The sequence below is a fragment of the Notolepis coatsorum genome (genome assembly GCF_963971535.1).
Source record: "Notolepis coatsorum genome assembly, chromosome: 19".
Taxonomy (NCBI): Eukaryota; Metazoa; Chordata; class Actinopteri; order Aulopiformes; family Paralepididae; genus Notolepis; species Notolepis coatsorum.
Genome location: NC_140183.1, coordinates 47,006,755 through 47,025,265, shown reverse-complemented (window position 1 = coordinate 47,025,265; position 18,511 = coordinate 47,006,755). Strand labels below are relative to the sequence as shown.

The 18,511-nt window shown below is 43.3% G+C and overlaps 1 protein-coding gene across 1 annotated transcript in view; it reads right to left on the bottom strand.

The window, feature by feature from the left end:
• LOC311246244 (beta-1,4-galactosyltransferase 3) overlaps positions 1 to 12,035 on the bottom strand; it is a 38,267-nt gene extending 26,232 nt beyond the window's left edge. Inside the window, exon 1 of the mRNA XM_084336370.1 lies at positions 10,810 to 12,035. Coding sequence (XP_084192496.1) covers positions 10,810 to 11,101 — 292 coding nt within the window. The 5' untranslated portion in view covers positions 11,102 to 12,035. The remainder of the gene's footprint in view (positions 1 to 10,809) is intronic.
• Positions 12,036 to 18,511: the final 6,476 nt, after the last annotated feature.

Sequence of the window (18,511 nt, the reverse complement as noted above, 5' to 3'; positions counted from 1 at the left end):
GGCCTGTAGTGCCGTAGCGTAGTAGAGGACCGTCTCTGGTCATAGGTTGTGGTGAGACTAGATTTATCAATCAAGGGATCCCAGATGGCATTAAAATCTGCACCAATTATAAATGAATACTCAGGGAGATCTAGCATCGCTCTAGTAAGTGAAGCATAGAAGTTAGCGTCATAAACATTAGGGGCATAAGCCGCTACCAAAGCAATTTTCCTGTTAAAGTAATCTATCTTAGCAATAGTTACTCGACCATCTGCATCAGACCATATGTCTATTAATTTAATATTCAACTTCCGTTTAGTTACTATACAGGGTTCCCACGGTACCTGGAAAACATGGAATTAATTTTTTCATTTTCCAGGTATGGAAAAGTCATGGAAACTGAGCAAAAGTGAACACTTACATGGAAATAGAAACAGTTGTCCTGGACAATTGTATTGTATGATGTGTAAAATAGTAATAAAATGAAACTATTGAGCACAAAATTAAGATGAGTTTATAAAAACCCTCTTGGCATCCTATATGGTATGTTGGAATTTGATGCAGGCAACTTGGTGATATGGACTTTAAAAGTATAGTTTCAGATTGGTGGACTTCAGGAATAATAACGTTACTCGCGATCTCAATAGAAGGCTCAAATACATGCATTTCCCAGCCAACACAGGAGCCTTGACATCTACAGTCCGTCTTGTTTTGGATGAATGAGTAGAAATGAAAAACGGAAATCTTGTTTTATTAAAGTAGTTTTGACATGTGATATAGATAAAGATATTGTTTCATTGTGTATTGATTCACTTTACATCTGCGCTTCATTACTTTACAAAAGTTATACTGGCACATGGGTCTAATACAGCAATGGATTATGGGTAAATGCAACGTTAAAGCAGTGCCAATGTAAGACTGACTTTACATTAAACGAATGACAATAATATAGTATAAAGTAGGGTATTATTTGGACTAAAGAATGGTGTTGTCTCACCCTACTCGCATGTTGAGGAAGAGCACCATTCATTATACACTGAGAAACCACGGCCGAGAGTGAGCTCTCCGGGAACAACCCCACTTTGCCCGACATTTTCTTGGCAACTGTCTTCCGGTCTGACATCCTCTGCCAACGGTCTAATCTACACTGCTGCCACCTATCGTCACAGAGGGTAATTGCAGCCACTTTGTATAAATAAAAAGAAATGGGGGGAAATACGGGAAAATATTTTAACAGGACGGCGGCTGGAGAGAAGTTTGAAATACGGGAGAATCCCAGAAAAACGGGACGGTTGACACAGGTATGACATGGAGCGCAATCTTGCTAGCCAACATTCAGTTTGCTAACTAACTAGCTACTAGCTAGTGTTGGCTAGCTTGCATTGCTAGCTAACTACCAATACATTTTCACATTAGGCTGTGACATTACTTCTATACTAGTTGACATGAATAGTCTAGTCTTGATACATTTTGTAACATTCATTCTTATATCTACTTTTAGCTATTTTGTGATTTTTCATTTTTCTTCTTAAAAAAGATTATACTACTAAATATGAACATTTGGGGTGAGACATTTTTGAAAAATCATTGATCATGCCTAGACTGATTCTATACATCTATACTGTTAAGCTAAGCTTACTAGTGGGGTTGCTGTACTGAGGAACCACAGGGGAACCAGCCTTATGTTTTCCATTTTAGGTTCATTAGTTTGATTTACAAAAGAAGAGTAGGCACTACCCCTTCTACGTAAGACTCATAATCTAATAAGACTAATAAATAAAGGAAAGAGGGAGGAGGAAGAGAAGAGGGGCGAAGATGAAAGAGGAGGAGAAGAGAGTAGAGGATGACAGGAAAAGGGAGTGGAGAGGAGTTGAGAAGAGTAGGAAGAGAAGACAGGAGCAGACACAAGAGGGGAGGTGTGGAGAGAAGAGGACAGGATGAGATAGGAGAGGAGTGGAAGAGAGAACATATATCAATCCCAGTGCTCATGTGTTTCAAAGTTCCAGTTCAATAAATAGTTTTTCATCTACAGCTTGTTGCATTATTTCATGCATTGATATTATCAATAAGACATAATCTCTAAGCATTTACAATGTAGCCTTGACTGGCACATCTTTTAAATCAAGTAAGTAGTCAGGTGTCCTAGGGAGTTGTGTGTGTGAGGGGAGGGGGGCACGGAAAGCTTCAGGGGCCTATAGATCATCACTCAATATGGTACCTGGAAAATCAGGAGGTAGCATGGAAAAAAATGTCAAGGCAAGTGTGGGAACCCTGCTATAGCTACCCCACAGGACTTGGTGCCAAAGGAGGAGGAGCTTATGTTTTGATATACTTTATCCGCCAGCTTTACATTGTCAGCCAATAAAAGATGCGTTTCACTTAAAAGAGCCACATCAACCTGTTGTCTTTTCATCCATGTTAAAACCCTTGTGCGTTTATGATGAATATTAAGACCCCCTGTATACCAAATCAAGATATTTAAATTAGCCATAGTCTATACAGGTTGCAGTATGCCTGAGTGTACATCGTCTGGAGTAGCACTTCATAATACATATATATCCAACTGTTAAGTTCCTGTTGAGATCCGAGCATGAGCGTAAAAACAAACAAACAAACAAAAAAACACATAACCCCCCATTCCTACCCCCCTCCCCCCCTTTAAAAAACGTAACCAGTATCCCCATATCGAGCATATCAACCATAACGACCCTATGCATATTACCATAGGGTCTAAAACTCTCAAATCTACCATAAACAGATTATTCTCTCAGTGGCTGCTAGCCACTCTCCCTTTAAAATAAAAAAAGAGATAAATTCCTCAAAAAGTAGAGTACATTCACTTAAACCTTATAAGAACATGGCTAAGTTTAAACACGCAAAAGAAAGAGAAAAAAAGGCCTAGCATTGGAATTATTGCAAAAGAAAAGAAGGAGGGGTTATAATACGTGTGCAGTGCGTCCACCAGGCCAGGGTAGGGCGATGTTCCGCTGTGAAGACTGTTGTTTCCTCCGATGATGGCCTATGCCGTGTGTGTGGTTAGCAGATCGTAGGTAGAGGTCACAGAGCATTCCATCTTAGTAAAAGTGCATTTAGTCCATCGTGTCAGGAGAGGGCGCTGTGCAACAGTTCATCTGACATTCTAGCATCTTCTCTGTATTGTTCCAATTTTAGTATATGTCTAGCCGCCGGAGCTTCTAGAATATCAACAACAAGTAATAGTAGATGCTGAAGCTGCCGGTGAACACCACTATATGTCGAGTGAGTGGCTGGCAGAACGTGTCTGACTCGTTAATGGATCTTTGAAGTCCAATAGAAATATGTACACCCACACAGAATACATAAAAAAACTAGGGATGCACCGAAATTTCGGCCACCGAAAAATGCCCTTCCGGCTATCGGCCGAAAGAGTTTTTTCACCGAAAATATATCACCGAAACAGAAACAACCTGTAACCTAACGCGTGTTGTTGTGATGATGTCATCAAAACGCGGCTTCAGTCATTACATGCTCAACGTGAGCTCTTCAGTCCTGCGTTCTGCAGCCTGTGATAACTCCTCTTGGGACTCGGGGGAGTCGCGCTGTTTCTATGTAAACTCCGCGCGCAACGCGTCCAATAAATGAGTCTTTAACATGCTTTATATCCTTATTTACTATATGCCCGTCGCGGTTAATCACTGAGTGATCTAATATGCATATTCTTCAGAGCGAGAGGGGGGGGGGGGGGTTGTGTTTCTCACATTGACGCTGTCTGTCGTTGATAATATAATCTGAAGAGCATTATTATTATTATCATTCTCGAGCATACACATCGCGCGTCTACTGTGCCAAAGTCAAGAGAGCACATTCATCTGGGGACTAGAAAGGTGCGCTCAGTAGAGCACAGATGTCCACATGTCTCGAGGACATGTCATGAGCGCCACTCACGGCTAATCTCGGGTTTACGATTGTGACGTTGAAAGCCACGTCACGGCTTTTCTCGGATAATTTTTTTTTATTATTATTAGCGATCTGAAATCATATTGCATCACCCGAGCCTACCGTTGGAGATCCAGGGGCCGCCGGCGATCAGATGTGAAAAAAGCGCCCCCTATCGTCTCCCAGATGGTAAATCACCCTTTTGGAATGGACTCAATGAAAATGGATGGGGGAAAAAAAATATTCCAGTCCACTGATGCAGCCGGAGTTACCAGAGTTCATTCTGGAGCCTCTGAGCCGCGGCGAGCATGGGTTATACTGTACACACGTTGGATCAATATACTTATTGATTTTTTCGAATGGTGATCAGGAATTGCAATATACCATTTGGATACCATCTGATGTCGGGTAAGGAATCTATGTTATCAGTGTTAGGATAATCAGATTCGTTTTCATCAAGATATAAGCGTTTCCACTATATGTGATATGGCTGTTTCACTGTAAAAGCCACACATATACTATCGACCATCTAGCGTTTATTTGAAAACGATTCATAAATAGACCGACAAATGATAACGTTCTGGAATATTCCAGTAAAAGGCGATTATCAGGGAATGTGTTGTTTTTTCTTCGAAACAGAGTGGTTTTCAAAATGCTATAAAAAGGAAATGAAGCGATAAAAACACAATCTGCTTTGCCAATGTTGACTGGAAAATGATTCTTTGATAAGCGATGGGCAGATTAGATACATAGCATAATTTAAAACATAGATTAGGCGATATTAACGTGCCGTGGACCGTGGCATCAACGGGGTAAAAAGGAAAACACGGCCTGGCACTGAAAGTGTTAAGGGGATGCAGACCAGAGAAAGACTTTCGTCTTGTTTACATCAGGGTCCCCCATTTTCAATTCATCAGGACATATATGACATACCAGATTTGCAAATACAGTACTGTTTGTGATACAAAAAGACCCATAATAGTGATTATTTATTATTTAAGTTAAGTTTTGCCATAATCATATATTTTTCCATAATCAGGTAGCTGAACACCATTGGTAAAAAAAAATTCTATTCTATGAATCATTTTCGGCCTTTCGGCATTCGGTTTTCGGCCAACTGTTTGCTATTTTCGGTATCGGTTTCGGCCAAGAATTTCCCATTCGGTGCATCCCTAAAAAAAACGCTACACGGACCCACGGAGGTATTAAGTCAAGTCATGGCGCGACATATGTGACATGCATCATTTAAACAGAGCTATCGTTTATCTCCCCAGCCTTAGTGTACGTACAATGGTTATACAAAATAAAACCGACCAAACCCCCCTTATATCAGATGTAGCGAAACATTTAAATAACGTATCTAGGCGATACCCAGCGTCACATAGTTAACCTATTTATAAAAACCAAGTTAACCCTTTCTCCGCCGATGACGTGTTAAGACGTCATTCCTCGCCATGCGTAATCTGCCAATGACGTTTTACAGCGTCTTTGAGATCAATATTTAAAATGTCTGTCATGGTATTCATATTTCACCCACGGATCCTTGACTGGTGCTGTAGGACTCCGCTCAACTCTCCAACGCTTCAATACCGCCACCTGGTGGCCGATCGGCGAGTTGCCAAACCGGAAGTGGGGCCGGAAGTGCTTGGTGTCCCCCCTATTCCGTCCGCCACTCGCTGGACTCCATCTTGACACACTGGATAATCGATCCGTTGCCATAACTCAATAAACATTATTTTGACGTATATATTATTATACAACCTGGAAATGGATCGCATAGATCAACATCCCATAATAGCGATCTTTTTGCTCCACGCTCATCACCCAACGGTAAGAGGAGACTGGGGTGAGTTTCAGCACAGGTGAGTGCCAGTTTGTTTACCATTTTCGATACAAACTGCTCTGATCTATATATCACCCATACAACATGAATCATTTAACGTCGGTCATTGCATTATAAACGACCCCCCCCCCCCTCCGGTCACCAGCAGATGATGAGTCATGACGTTTAGGACCATGCACAGTTGAAATTTTTAATATAACGTTAATCGGTATCAAACGGCATTTGATGATCTAATATGCATTTATGGCTATAACTCACGTTCTATGAAATACTGCAGAAAACGATAACATATTTATACTCTAGACCGTATTTTTGTATGAATGTGTGAATGAAAAAGTAAAACGTTCCTACATCCTGAACGATAGATAATTGATGTTGAATGGGCCATAGTAATGTCAATTTAGCAATACAATTTAAAAAGTTATAGCCCTGCAAAGAAGGTGAACATCTCCATAGACAAATAGAGCTGGCAGACTGGATACAAGGATGAGAATAAGCTCCGGCAGATAAAGGGTTAATAGAAATTATATGACGCCGCTCGGCGTTTAAGCCATAACGAAGTGCTAACTGCACATAAACAGTATACTGTCGCCTAGTACGTGGTCTCATCCTCCTGGTTCTTCAAGAAGGTTGCGGCTTCCTTAGGCGATGAAATCTGTCTCCTCACTCCGTCTTTGGTAATGAACAGCTTCGCCGGGTAGTGGAGAGAAGGTTTGAAACCTAGCTTGTAGGGCGGGCCCATGCCGGTTCTGTAGAGGGAACGCTGCTCCACGACTTCAGGACAGTAATCTTCGTAGATATGGACTGGGTTCCCCCCGTATACCAGCTTACCCCTCTTCTTCCGTGCCTCCAGAATAATTATTTCTTTTATTCCAATTTGACGTAAGCTAGCGATAACTACTCTAGGCCTGGAGCTATTTGCTGCTTTGGTCCCGACTCTATAACACTGAACCAATTTGGGTGTAACACTGAACCAATTCGGGTGTCGTAGGGAGGATCTCCGTCCCCAGAATATCAACCAGTACCTTTGCAAAGAAGACATTGGGTTGGTCGCTATTCACGGACTCATCCAGTCCTATTATGCGAATATTAGGTCGACGGAGACGGTATTCGACTTTGGTTAGCTTAGCCATTAGCTTATCGTTGATTACTTCTAGATCCTCACATCTAGAATCTATCACTTCCACCTTGTCGGCACAAGTACTCAGGCCGGTTTCCACATCGTTTAGACGTCCGGTATGATCACCAACCGTAGCCCAGAGGCTATCGATTTTGGATTCGATAGATTGTAAACCCTCCGTTAAGGTGCGCTCGGGCTTGCGCTGGGATTGCGTGAGTTCGATTAGCTTAGCAATGTCGCTCATATCAGTGGCAGCGTCGTCTTTCTTTGATTCGCTTCTCGTTTGATTCGCTTTCTTCATTGTGGTTCTTTCAGTCAATATAGTTAGTAGGAAACCTAAGGTGATGTATACATAAAGGTTTAACCGAGTTGAGAGTATAAAAAGAGGCTGTTAAAGTCAAATACAAAAAAGGGAGAGTATAAAAAGAGGCTTTTAAAGTCAAATACAAAAAAAAGGGAGCAGCAGCTTAGCAGAATGTGACCTCACATACTCGACCCGGAACCGGAACCCCACTTCTATATAATTGTATTATTTTAATTTTATTATAATATAACTAAATCATACTATTTATACTACACTATATTGGTATACAGTATTATACAATATTTTAATATATTATTATTCTATGTTACGCTGCTATATACTATATTACTATACTCCTACTAGCCTATACTGTAATGCTATGCTATATTATCTTGTTATGCTAAACTGCAATATTATACTAAACTGTGCTAAACTGTCTATTTATCTTTTCTTTGTACAACCTTTTGAAGTGAAATATATTAGTAGAACTCTTTTCATCATTCTGCAAGGAGTTCCATAATTTAGTTAGTTAAAACAATTGAAAATGTCTAACTTCCAAGAATTGGTCGAATGAAACGTCCTTCTAATATTTCAACCCCGAACCTGCCGAGATCATACATTGTCGTGTGGAATATTAGTAATTCCCCTTAATGCAACCCTAGGAGGTTTCTGTTGACACTGTGCCCTATTTGAGGATTGTTCAGTATCCCACTGACCTTTACTACTTGGTATTAATGTGTGGGGGAAGAAAAGGAAAGAAAAAAAAAGTGCCTTTTGATTATGTTTCACACTATGGCCTCTGGCTCAGTTATCGTGGTTGAGAATGAAATCACCAGTAACAATGTGAGGACAATGGGGCTGGTAACAGCACACTAAGCCTGTGGTGAGACTGCATACCAACTCATAATCTGAATCAACACTGAACAGGACCTGGACATTGGGAGTCACCAAACGTGTAGATTGTAGATCTAAGATGGTGGGCAGTCAAACCGGTGTGACTGGAATTTTGATCATTGAACATTTTGTGCTATTATTTACTATTCTAGTCACAGAAAGCAATTCAAGTTATAGAACAGCAGCCTTGAATTATATAAATTTTTTCTTTAATTAAGTGGTAATCTGCAAGATCGTAATTGTTGTTTGTGACATCTATTGGTGATAAGTGATCAATGCTGTTGCATTTTTGCACTGTACTGACTTGAAAAGTCATGATAACTACCGAGTTAGTCTTCTACTCATTCCAAACAAACTGCTGTTGCAGCTGCTGATGTAAAACGTAACAATTCAGCCAGATGATTTTCCCGGGAATGTTCTACCAGACACCAGTGTTTAGAACAGCCAAGAACAGGAACAAGTATGAACTGGGTATAGGTAGACTCACTATTGTTTTATATCAATTGGAGATAGAGTGGCAAAATAGACATTAATTTATATGAACATTTTCAAGATTATTACTTTAAGTTAGGGATGTCCGATATTATCGGCCGATATCGGCATTAAAATGTGATATCGGAAAATATCGGTATCGGTTTTCATTTTTTTTTTTTTTACATTTCTATAACCTTTATTTACCCAGGCAAGCAAGTAAGAACAAATTCTGATTTTATTTATTGTCAAAAGTATGCATAATGTTGTGTTAATTCCACAACAAGAGATATGTAATGTTAATTACCTGAAATTATTCCATTTTTGGGGGGGGGGGGGAAACCCTGCATATATCGGTATCGGTTGATATCGGTATCGGAAATTAAGAGTTGGACAATAGCGGTATATCGGTATAGGTAAAAAAAGCCAATATCGAGCATCCCTACTTTAAGTAGATCTAGATTCACAGATCCAGAAAACATTTTCACACCTTTTTGTAACTCACACCTTCAGTGTGACTTCCTGTTGCATGTGGCTTCTAACATGGCTGCCTTTCTGAATGCGAAAAGAGAAAATCACAATGGTGTTACGTGAGGTTATTATCCTCAAGATAAATGTTAGGCTACTTCTTTCTCTGTGACTGTCCATGAACATCGCCAGATTGCTCCCCTCGCCAAACTAAAAGACTGATTCCATCAGTAGGCTTGAGGACAAAATCGTTTGCTTTCTGTGACTGGAGAATAGCATTGGTGTGTTCGCTTCAACAAAAGACGAGTTAGGCATCTATTCCGCTTAATGTATTCTCATTGACACGCTGATGTGTGTAAGTAACTGATGGAGAAGTGAAATGGCGGCATCCGTTGTTTAAATCTGTGCCAGTTTAAGATTAATAGCAGAGCTGGCAAAATGTTCTCTTGAGTTCCTCTTGTTGGAAGACAGAACTCTCAGCACATGTTATTGTTTTACTCTTGGGTGATGCAGAACAAAAAGTCAAAGCTCGGATTTGTACATTACTGCCGCTTTTCTGTTGCTGTTCACTACCCAGATTGGTTGGATGCTTGATTTAAGGATACATGAATGTATGCATGCATGATGACTACAGCTGTAAAGACTTATTTTGCCAAAGCTTAAACATTCCTGAAACAAAGGGCTTGTAGTACTGAGATAGTTGTGCATTGTATTCACACTAGGTGCAGTGCTAAGGTGTGAGTATGTATTCACACTAGGTGCAGTGCTAAGGTGTGAGTATGTATTCACACTAGGTGCAGTGCTAAGGTGTGAGTATGTATTATTCACACTAGGTGCAGTGCTAAGGTGTGAGTATGTAGTCACACTAGGTGCAGTGCTAAGGTGTGAGTATGTAGTCACACTAGGTGCAGTGCTAAGGTGTGAGTATGTAGTCACACTAGGTGCAGTGCTAAGGTGTGAGTATGTATTCACACTAGGTGCAGTGCTAAGGTGTGAGTATGTATTCACACTAGGTGCAGTGCTAAGGTGTGAGTATGTATTCACACTAGGTGCACCGTGCAGTGCTAAGGTGTGAGTATGTATTCACACTAGGTGCAGTGCTAAGGTGTGAGTATGTAGTCACACTAGGTGCAGTGCTAAGGTGTGAGTATGTAGTCACACTAGGTGCAGTGCTAAGGTGTGAGTATGTATTCACACTAGGTGCAGTGCTAAGGTGTGCGTATGTAGTCACACTAGGTGCAGTGCTAATGTGTGAGTATGTAGTCACACTAGGTGCAGTGCCAAGGTGTGAGTATGTAGTCACACTAGGTGCAGTGCTAAGGTGTGAGTATGTATTCACACTAGGTGCAGTGCTAAGGTGTGAGTATGTATTCACACTAGGTGCAGTGCTAAGGTGTGAGTATGTAGTCACACTAGGTGCAGTGCTAAGGTGTGAGTATGTAGTCACACTAGGTGCAGTGCTAAGGTGCGAGTATGTATTCACACTAGGTGCAGTGCTAAGGTGTGAGTATGTATTCACACTAGGTGCAGTGCTAAGGTGCGAGTATGTATTCACACTAGGTGCAGTGCTAAGGTGTGAGTATGTATTCACACTAAATTCAGTGCTAAGGTGTGAGTATGTACGCCGAAATGAAGATTCCTGAAAGCACAGAAATGCACATAAGGGCACTACAGTTGTTGAGCAAGAACCAACAAGTGTCAACATCTTCACTTCCTTAAAATATCTACACACAAAGCCTTTGAAAAGGACCTTTTAAGACAAGACAAGTTGTAAGTGGGGAGCAGGAGGAAGCAGGGCTGGTTCAGACCACTCACCTATAAGAGGGGACTTCTTGGGGCAGAAGGGCCTGTCGTCCACCCTGTTCTGAGCCTTGGCCAGGAGCGAGAGGTTAGCGTAAACGTCCCCTCCGCCGGAGCTCCCGCTGCCTGCCGTGTGGTTGCTGTGGTTGCGGGCCTGAGGCGGAGTGGCAGCATCTGGTTTGCGGAAGATTCGGATGAAGTAGGTGACCCTCTTGTGGTAGCCCTCTCGGGACAGCAGCGCCATGACCACCAGCTGCACGCCCAGGAACATGAACAGGTAGCGCCATTTGGACTGGATGCTGATCATGGCGATGGCTCCGCGTCGTCACAACAACCAGGAGTCAGGAGGACCAGGGAGTTCCGACCGATCCGTCCAGTCGGTCTTAGTGTGAAACAGCCTTTCCCGAAATGATTAACTTGGGGCGCTAGGTGAGGTCTACCAAGTGACTAGTGGCTTGGCTCGATTGTCAATGGTCTATTCAAAGGAGGCTAGTATTTACTGTAAACACTCAACATGCATAAAGTAAAATAGTATGATGTAACAATATGGCAAGTGCAGCAGGCAGTAGATATGTGGGATAAATTATGTGGAAAGTTAAGTGCAAAATCTTCAGGTGATATCCTGGAATGTGTTTGAATATGGGGCGAGTTTGAGTGGGAAAATATCAAGTGAAAGATAAGTGGAGAAAATAAAAACCTCTTCAAAAGGCACTTTTGGTCAGCTGTCACTTTAAGAAAACTACAAATAATTCAGAAATACTAAATAATAAAAAAAAAAAAAAAACAAAAAAAAAATTAAATCTTGTACGTCTCTTATTTGAACCGCATGCCCTGCCGCAGATCAAGAGGAGGCGGAGATCTCCACCGTCTACTGCTGGTCCGCTGGTCGCTCGGCGTCGGACGGTGGTTCCAATTCCACATCATGTAGCGTCCTCACTCAGAATTCCATCGGTGGCCCCGGCACGGCTCATTCTGGCTGCGTCAGGCTCTCTCTCTCTCTCTCTCTCTCTCTCTCTCTCTCTTTCACTCTCTCCCTCTCTTTTTTCACCCTGTGTGCTTTTATGCTGCCTTCTGTTCCCTCCGCCCTTCACTCCTGGGGGAGGCCTCCGTGCAACAACAGCCACCACAACAAAGGGGGCATATGCAGCCCTATAGGCCCTATCCTTTACAGAGGATTACAGCTACCACCGGCTGACTGACTGGAGGGAGGGCCGGCCGGCTGACGGACTAGAGGGAGTGGAGTGGACCATAACCAGCGTGGGGGGAGTGGTCAGAGGGGGCCGTGTGAGGGGGGAGCTGTGGACGAGGCTCAGGCAGAGAGAGCAGAGTGTAAGGGGGAGGCGGGGTGGGGGATGAGGAGAAGGAGGAGGGGGAGAGCTTTGACGCCCACAGCTATTGTCCCATCATTGACGCACGCCTGAGTCGAGACACTTGTAGGTATCAGGATGAGGGCTGGCCCACTGGACTGGACAGATGGGATTTGGACCAATCGCACACAAGTGAGGCACTGAAAAACAAATACAACAGAGAGAGGGGGGGGGTTAGACTGATTGACATGCGTTACCCTTAGGGATGCACGATAAGTATCGGGCCGATAATTATCGGGCCGATATCAGCAATTATGACGTCATCCCGATAAACCCGATAATGTTATTAATAGCTCCGATAATATAATATATTTTTTGGTAAAAAATGCGGTCGTGTGGGTGAATTGGGATGAAGGGCGTTTGTTTTTACTATCGGCTCCTCCCGTTTTGCCAGTACTGTGGTACGACTGATAGCGTGTGGTTTAGGAAGCGGGCGTTTTGCACAAATCTAGCGCTCCCTTTCTTGGCTGTGACGTAGCCACGTAAATTTCTGAAGCAGCGTGGACGTAAACAACAAAGATGGCGTCGGTACTCGGAATAGTTTGAGGAAAAAAGTTTGCTTGCTATTTGTAACAAATGCAATGCAGAAGTTCCACGAGGAGGGAAAAGGGCAACAACTAACGGCGCTGCCTGGCTGGTTGCTGGCTAAGGCTAACTAACGTAGCTACTCATCCCGGGGGAGCTAACGGCACTGCCTGGCTGGTTGCTGGCTAACTAATGTAGCTACTCGTCTCGGGAGCTAACGTCTCTGTCTGGCTGGTTGCTGGCTAACTAATGTAGCTACTCGTCTCGGGAGCTAACGTCTCTGTCTGGCTGGTTGCTGGCTAACTAACATAGCTACTTGTCTCGGGAGCTAACGCCTCTGTCTGGCTGGTTGCTGGCTAACTAATGTAGCTACTCGTCTCGGGAGCTAACGTCTCCGTCTGGCTGGTTGCTGGCTAACTAACGTAGCTACTCGTCTCGGGAGCTAACGCCTCTGTCTGGCTGGTTGCTGGCTAACTAATGTAGCTACTCGTCTCGGGAGCTAACGCCTCTGTCTGACTGGTTGCTGGCTAACTAATGTAGCTACTCGTCTCGGGAGCTAACACCTCTGTCTGGCTGGTTGCTGGCTAACTAATGTAGCTACTCGTCTCGGGAGCTAACGTCTCTGTCTGGCTGGTTGCTGGCTAACTAACGTAGCTACTCGTCTCGGGAGCAAACGGCGCTGCCTGGCTGGTATGTATGATTATTATTGTATTGTGATATATTTTGTTTCATGTTGAAAAAAAAATGTGATCAAAAAAAAATATATACATTTAATTTTTTTATAATACAATAAATATCGGTTATCGGTATTGGTTATCGGCTTGAGGAGCATAAAGTTATCGGTATCGGTGTCAAAAAATCAATATCGTGCATCCCTAGTTACCCTAAAACAATCAACTGTTGGTATAAGCAGTTTTTACAATTACAGCAGGCTCCATTGCCACATAAACAATGACCAACAGCCCACAATACAGATGCAATAAACGAGTTGTGTTAGTTTACATGGAGCCTCGGAGCCTGGTCTAATCGGGACTCCAACATGGATGCCTTCCCAGGCATGGGGCTTGTCGTTTATAGTAGAAGACAAGACAGACATCCATGCAAGAAGGAACCGATGAAGGTGAACTACAGTGTGTAAGAAACCCCTCTTGGCCCCATCGACCTCAGGATGTGTTGGTGGGGAATGGTTAAGTGGTGTGCGTAATCCCCGCTTGTCTGCCGTACTATCCCACACATCCATGCTCACAAATCAATTAGTGCTCATTAAAGTAGCCAGCCTCAGACCGCTAATCCTAATCCCATTGAGAGGCTAGAGAGAGGCTGGCAGATTGAGAGAGAGAGAGAGAGAGAGAGAGAGAGAGAGAGAGAGAGAGAGAGAGAGCAAACTGGGGAAATAAGGCTTTATATATATATATGTGTTTGTGTCATATCAGGGTTGTGCTGAACTGCCGATAAAATTATGACCTTTTGGATCAACGATGTTCAGAGCTATTGCCAAATGTTGGGGTAGTTTGAGCTAGTGCTGCATGATTAATCTAATCGCAATTACAAGCCTGTGCAATTATATAACCAAAAAAAAGGCTGCCGTTTGCAATTTAATTAAATAAGAGTGTGTGTGTGTGTGTGTGTGTGTGTGTGTGTGTGTGTGTGTGTGTGTGTGTGTGTGTGTGTGTGTGTGTGTGTGTGTGTGTGTGTGTTGTGTGTGTGAAGTGAACGTGAAAACCTGTTCTCTGTGTGGAATCTGCTAACGTTACGCCCATAAAAAGATAAGCAATCAGTCTCAGTTCAGGTGAAGCTTGTGCGGTGTGCGTGAATGGTCACGTGACCACCAGGACCGCAGAATCAGACCAGCATGGATTCCCGACGAGCAGGCCGACTCTGAACTGGTGGCAGGGGGAAAAAACGCAACGTCCATTACATGGCGAGATTTTGGATTCAGGTTCGATGACATTGAGCAGAAAGACGTACTGTGCAAAACATGCCAAGTGAAAGTCGCTACATCCCACGGAAAGACAACCGATTTGTATCAACACCTTAAACAGCACAGAGAAAAGTATGATGAATGCATGCAAGTGAAACGATGATGAAAAGCTGCTGCTTGCAAACCTTGTATTCCCCCAGGACCACACCAGAGAAAACAGCCTCAGGCCTGGAAGAGGCATTGGCTGCATGGGACCCGTGTGAGGAGCGTCAGGTCACTATAACAACAGACAATGGCAATAACATTGCTAAGGCGGTGCAGCTTAACTCATTGGGCGCCAATAACGAGTATACTTGTGTTTCGCCGCCAACGCTTGAGCGCCAAAAACTAGTATACTCGTTTTTGGACCCTTTGATATTTTTCCTTTGATCCCTGTTCTAAACACTCAGCCTGAGCTCCCTGACACATCTGCCTACGTTGGAATTGCAATGACGATCAAATCTCGCCAGGTGGCAGTATTGCCTACCTTATGAACATGCATGGGCCAGCTTACTACCAGCCCCACAGTGATTAAGGCTGCGGTTAGACTGAGTTTCGTTTTCAGATGAGTTTCGCTTTTCCAGGTCGCAACGTAGCCGGTAGGCGAGTCACACTTTCGTTATGTCACCTGAGCACAGTGATATAGTACACTGCCAAAGCAGTAGGTGGCAGTAGGTGGCGAACATGAAGATGGATCGCATATTTCTACATCCCATAATAGGAATATTTCTCCTCCACGGTCATCGCCCAACGGCCCGAGGAAGCTACGGTAAGATTCAGCGTTATTTTTTAACGTGTTCGATACTAACTGCTATAATGATCATATCACCCACACTAGATGAATCATCTAACGTTGGCCACGGAATTATAAACGACCCCCCCCCCCATCCGGTCGACATCAGATGATAAGTAGTAACTTCTAGAAGCACGTCCATTTGAAATTTTTTATCTCGCGCCGATTGCTATCAAACTGTATACAATCATCAATATAATGCATTTGGGGCTATAAATCACGTTCTGGAGAAAGCTGCAGAAAATGATAAAAACATACTTATACTTTAGACCGTATTTTAGTATGAATATGTGAATGAAAAAGTATAACGTTGCTACACCCTGAACAATAGATACTTGATGTTGAATGGGCCATAGTAATGTCAATTGAATTTAGCAATACAATTTAAAAAGTTATAGCCCTGCAAAGAAGGGGAACTTCTCCATAGACAAATAGAGCTGGCGTGGGATGGTTTATTAAGAATATAAGCCTGGCGACCAAAGTGTTAACATTACATATCTCTTGTTGTGGAATTAACACAACATTATGCATACTTTTGACAATAAATAAAATCTGAATTTGTTCTTACTTGCTTGCCTGGGTAAATAAAGGTTATAGAAATGTAAAAGAAAAAACGATAGATATTTTCCGATATCACATTTTAATGCCGATATCGGCCGATAATATCGGTAGGCCGATAATATCGGACATCCCTACCCGCAACCCAACAAAACTCCACTGAACAGCCTGCCTTCTCAATCCTATATAAAACTAATATTATTTCCTGAATGAGATCTGGGCGAGCTTTAGACCTACCTGCACTCACAGCCATCAGTGCAGCAGCCGAGTCAGAACATGTAATCACCTGGCTTGGTCCCACTTCCTCCACCCACCACAATGCCCAGAGAATGGCAAGTAACTGTTACAAAATACAGAGCTGCCATCAGAGATTCTCTGTCCCTTACCGATCCCTAACTGAGGCACACACCACCCAAATCCTGCCTTCCCACTCCCACTCTCAGGATCCACAGAGCCATCAGTAAAAACCTCCAGAGACTGGCTTCAGAACATCCCACTCCACTGACACATGCCTTCTCTATTTGAATGACCACATCAAACAAGAGGTGGACGCAGGCAAATACTGCGGCATGGTCATGCTGGACCTACAAAAGGCCTTTGACACGGTCAATCACTCCATTCTGATTGACAAGCTAAAAGCAATTGGTTTTGATAGTCTATCAGTGAGCTGGATGCAATCCTACCTTGAGGGGAGGGAACAGATGGTGGAGGTAAACGGTACCCTATCCCCCCCCCTCACAGTGAGCTGTGGTGTTCCACAAGGAAGCATACTAGGACCGCTACTGTTCCTAATTTATGCAAATGACATGTCGTCAGCTTGTGACTGCAACTTGTTCCTGTTTGCGGACGACTCAGCCCTGCTGGTCTCTGACAAGAACAAGTTACAGGTTGAAAAAACCCTCAGCTCGGAACTAGGCAGAATCTGCATATGGCTCGCTGATAACAAACTATCATTACACATGGGCAAAACAGAGTCCATTCTCTTCGGTTCAAATAACAAACTCAGCAAGACCGACGGCTTCTCAGTTACAGTGGGTGACAATATTGTCACAAGGAAAGATGAAATTACCTACCTGGGTTCCATCCTAGAGGCTAATCTCTCCTGTGACAAAATGGCATCCAATGTAATAAAAAAAGTCAACCAACGAACTCGATTCTTGTACCGGATCTCCTCTCTGGTAAACAAGAATACCCTGAAGACTCTGGCAGGAGCACTCATTCAGGGGTACTACGACTATGCTTGCACCTCATGGTACCAAAGCACCTCAAAGGCGCTAAAAACAAAATTACAAACATCTCAAAACAAACTGGTCAGACTACTGCTTGACCTTACTCCTAGAACCCACCTCACCCCTGCCCACTTTGACAACCTAGGATGGCTTAGAGTAGACGACAGAGTACAGCAACTTGCAATGGGCCTGGTCTACAAGATACACTACACGACCAAGGTACCCATGTACATGTCAAAATACTTCCCAAAGGTCAGTGAATACCACGATCACAACACCAGAGGGAGCTCCACAAATCATGTTAAACCCAGATTCGGCTCAAATAAGGGACTAAACACGTTTCGCAATTATGCCACATCAATGTGGAACGCCCTACCCAAAGCTGTAAAGGAATGTGGATCACTACCCACTTTCAAAACCTCTCTCAAGGGACACCTACGGGAGACTGCAATTCAACCCAACCCCCTCCAATGTACAGTCATTTACCTAGTATGGTTGTCAATAGTCCAATGTACAATTTTGTTTGTTTGTACAGTGTCTCCCCCCCCCCCCCCTCAATGTACAGTTTTGCTTGTATATACAGTGTGCCCCCCCCCCCCCCAACCACCTCCAATGTAGATTACCCAGTATGGTTGTCAATATCCCAGTGTACCCAACCCCCCCCCCCCCACCCAACCTCCTCCAATGTACAGTTTCTACGTCAAATGTATATACTCCCTTTTCCTGACTCCTTCTGTATCACAAACAGTACTGTATTTGCAAATCTGGTATGTCATAAATGTATAGATGTAGCAGTACTGACTATCTGTATGTCATGTATGTCATATATGTCCAGATGAATTGAAAATGGGGGACCCTGATGTAAACAAGACGAAAGTCTTTCTCTGGTCTGCATCCCCTTAACAATTGTGTGTATTGAGCTGTACTGTATTGTACCCATTCTGCAATCTGTTAATAAAGTTTTCAATCAATCAATCAATCAATCAGACCCTGAGGCTAAAAGGAACTTCTCTATTTCTCCCACAATCTCGCCTTTGTCATTCTCCATCAAGAACCTAAATTCAATAACTCGATCAGGAACTAGCCAAAATGGCACTGACAGCCAACGAGTGTGCTCCGCAACCCTTACCTGATGCAACCTCAACTTCCTGGCCCACTGATCCCGGCAATGTGGGGTTGTTCCCGGAGGCGTCTATGCTTTTACCAACGCGTTCGTGTTTCCGGGTTCCCGTGTTGCGCTCTGATTGGCCACTGACCTACGCTAGTACGCCCCCCTCGCAGACAC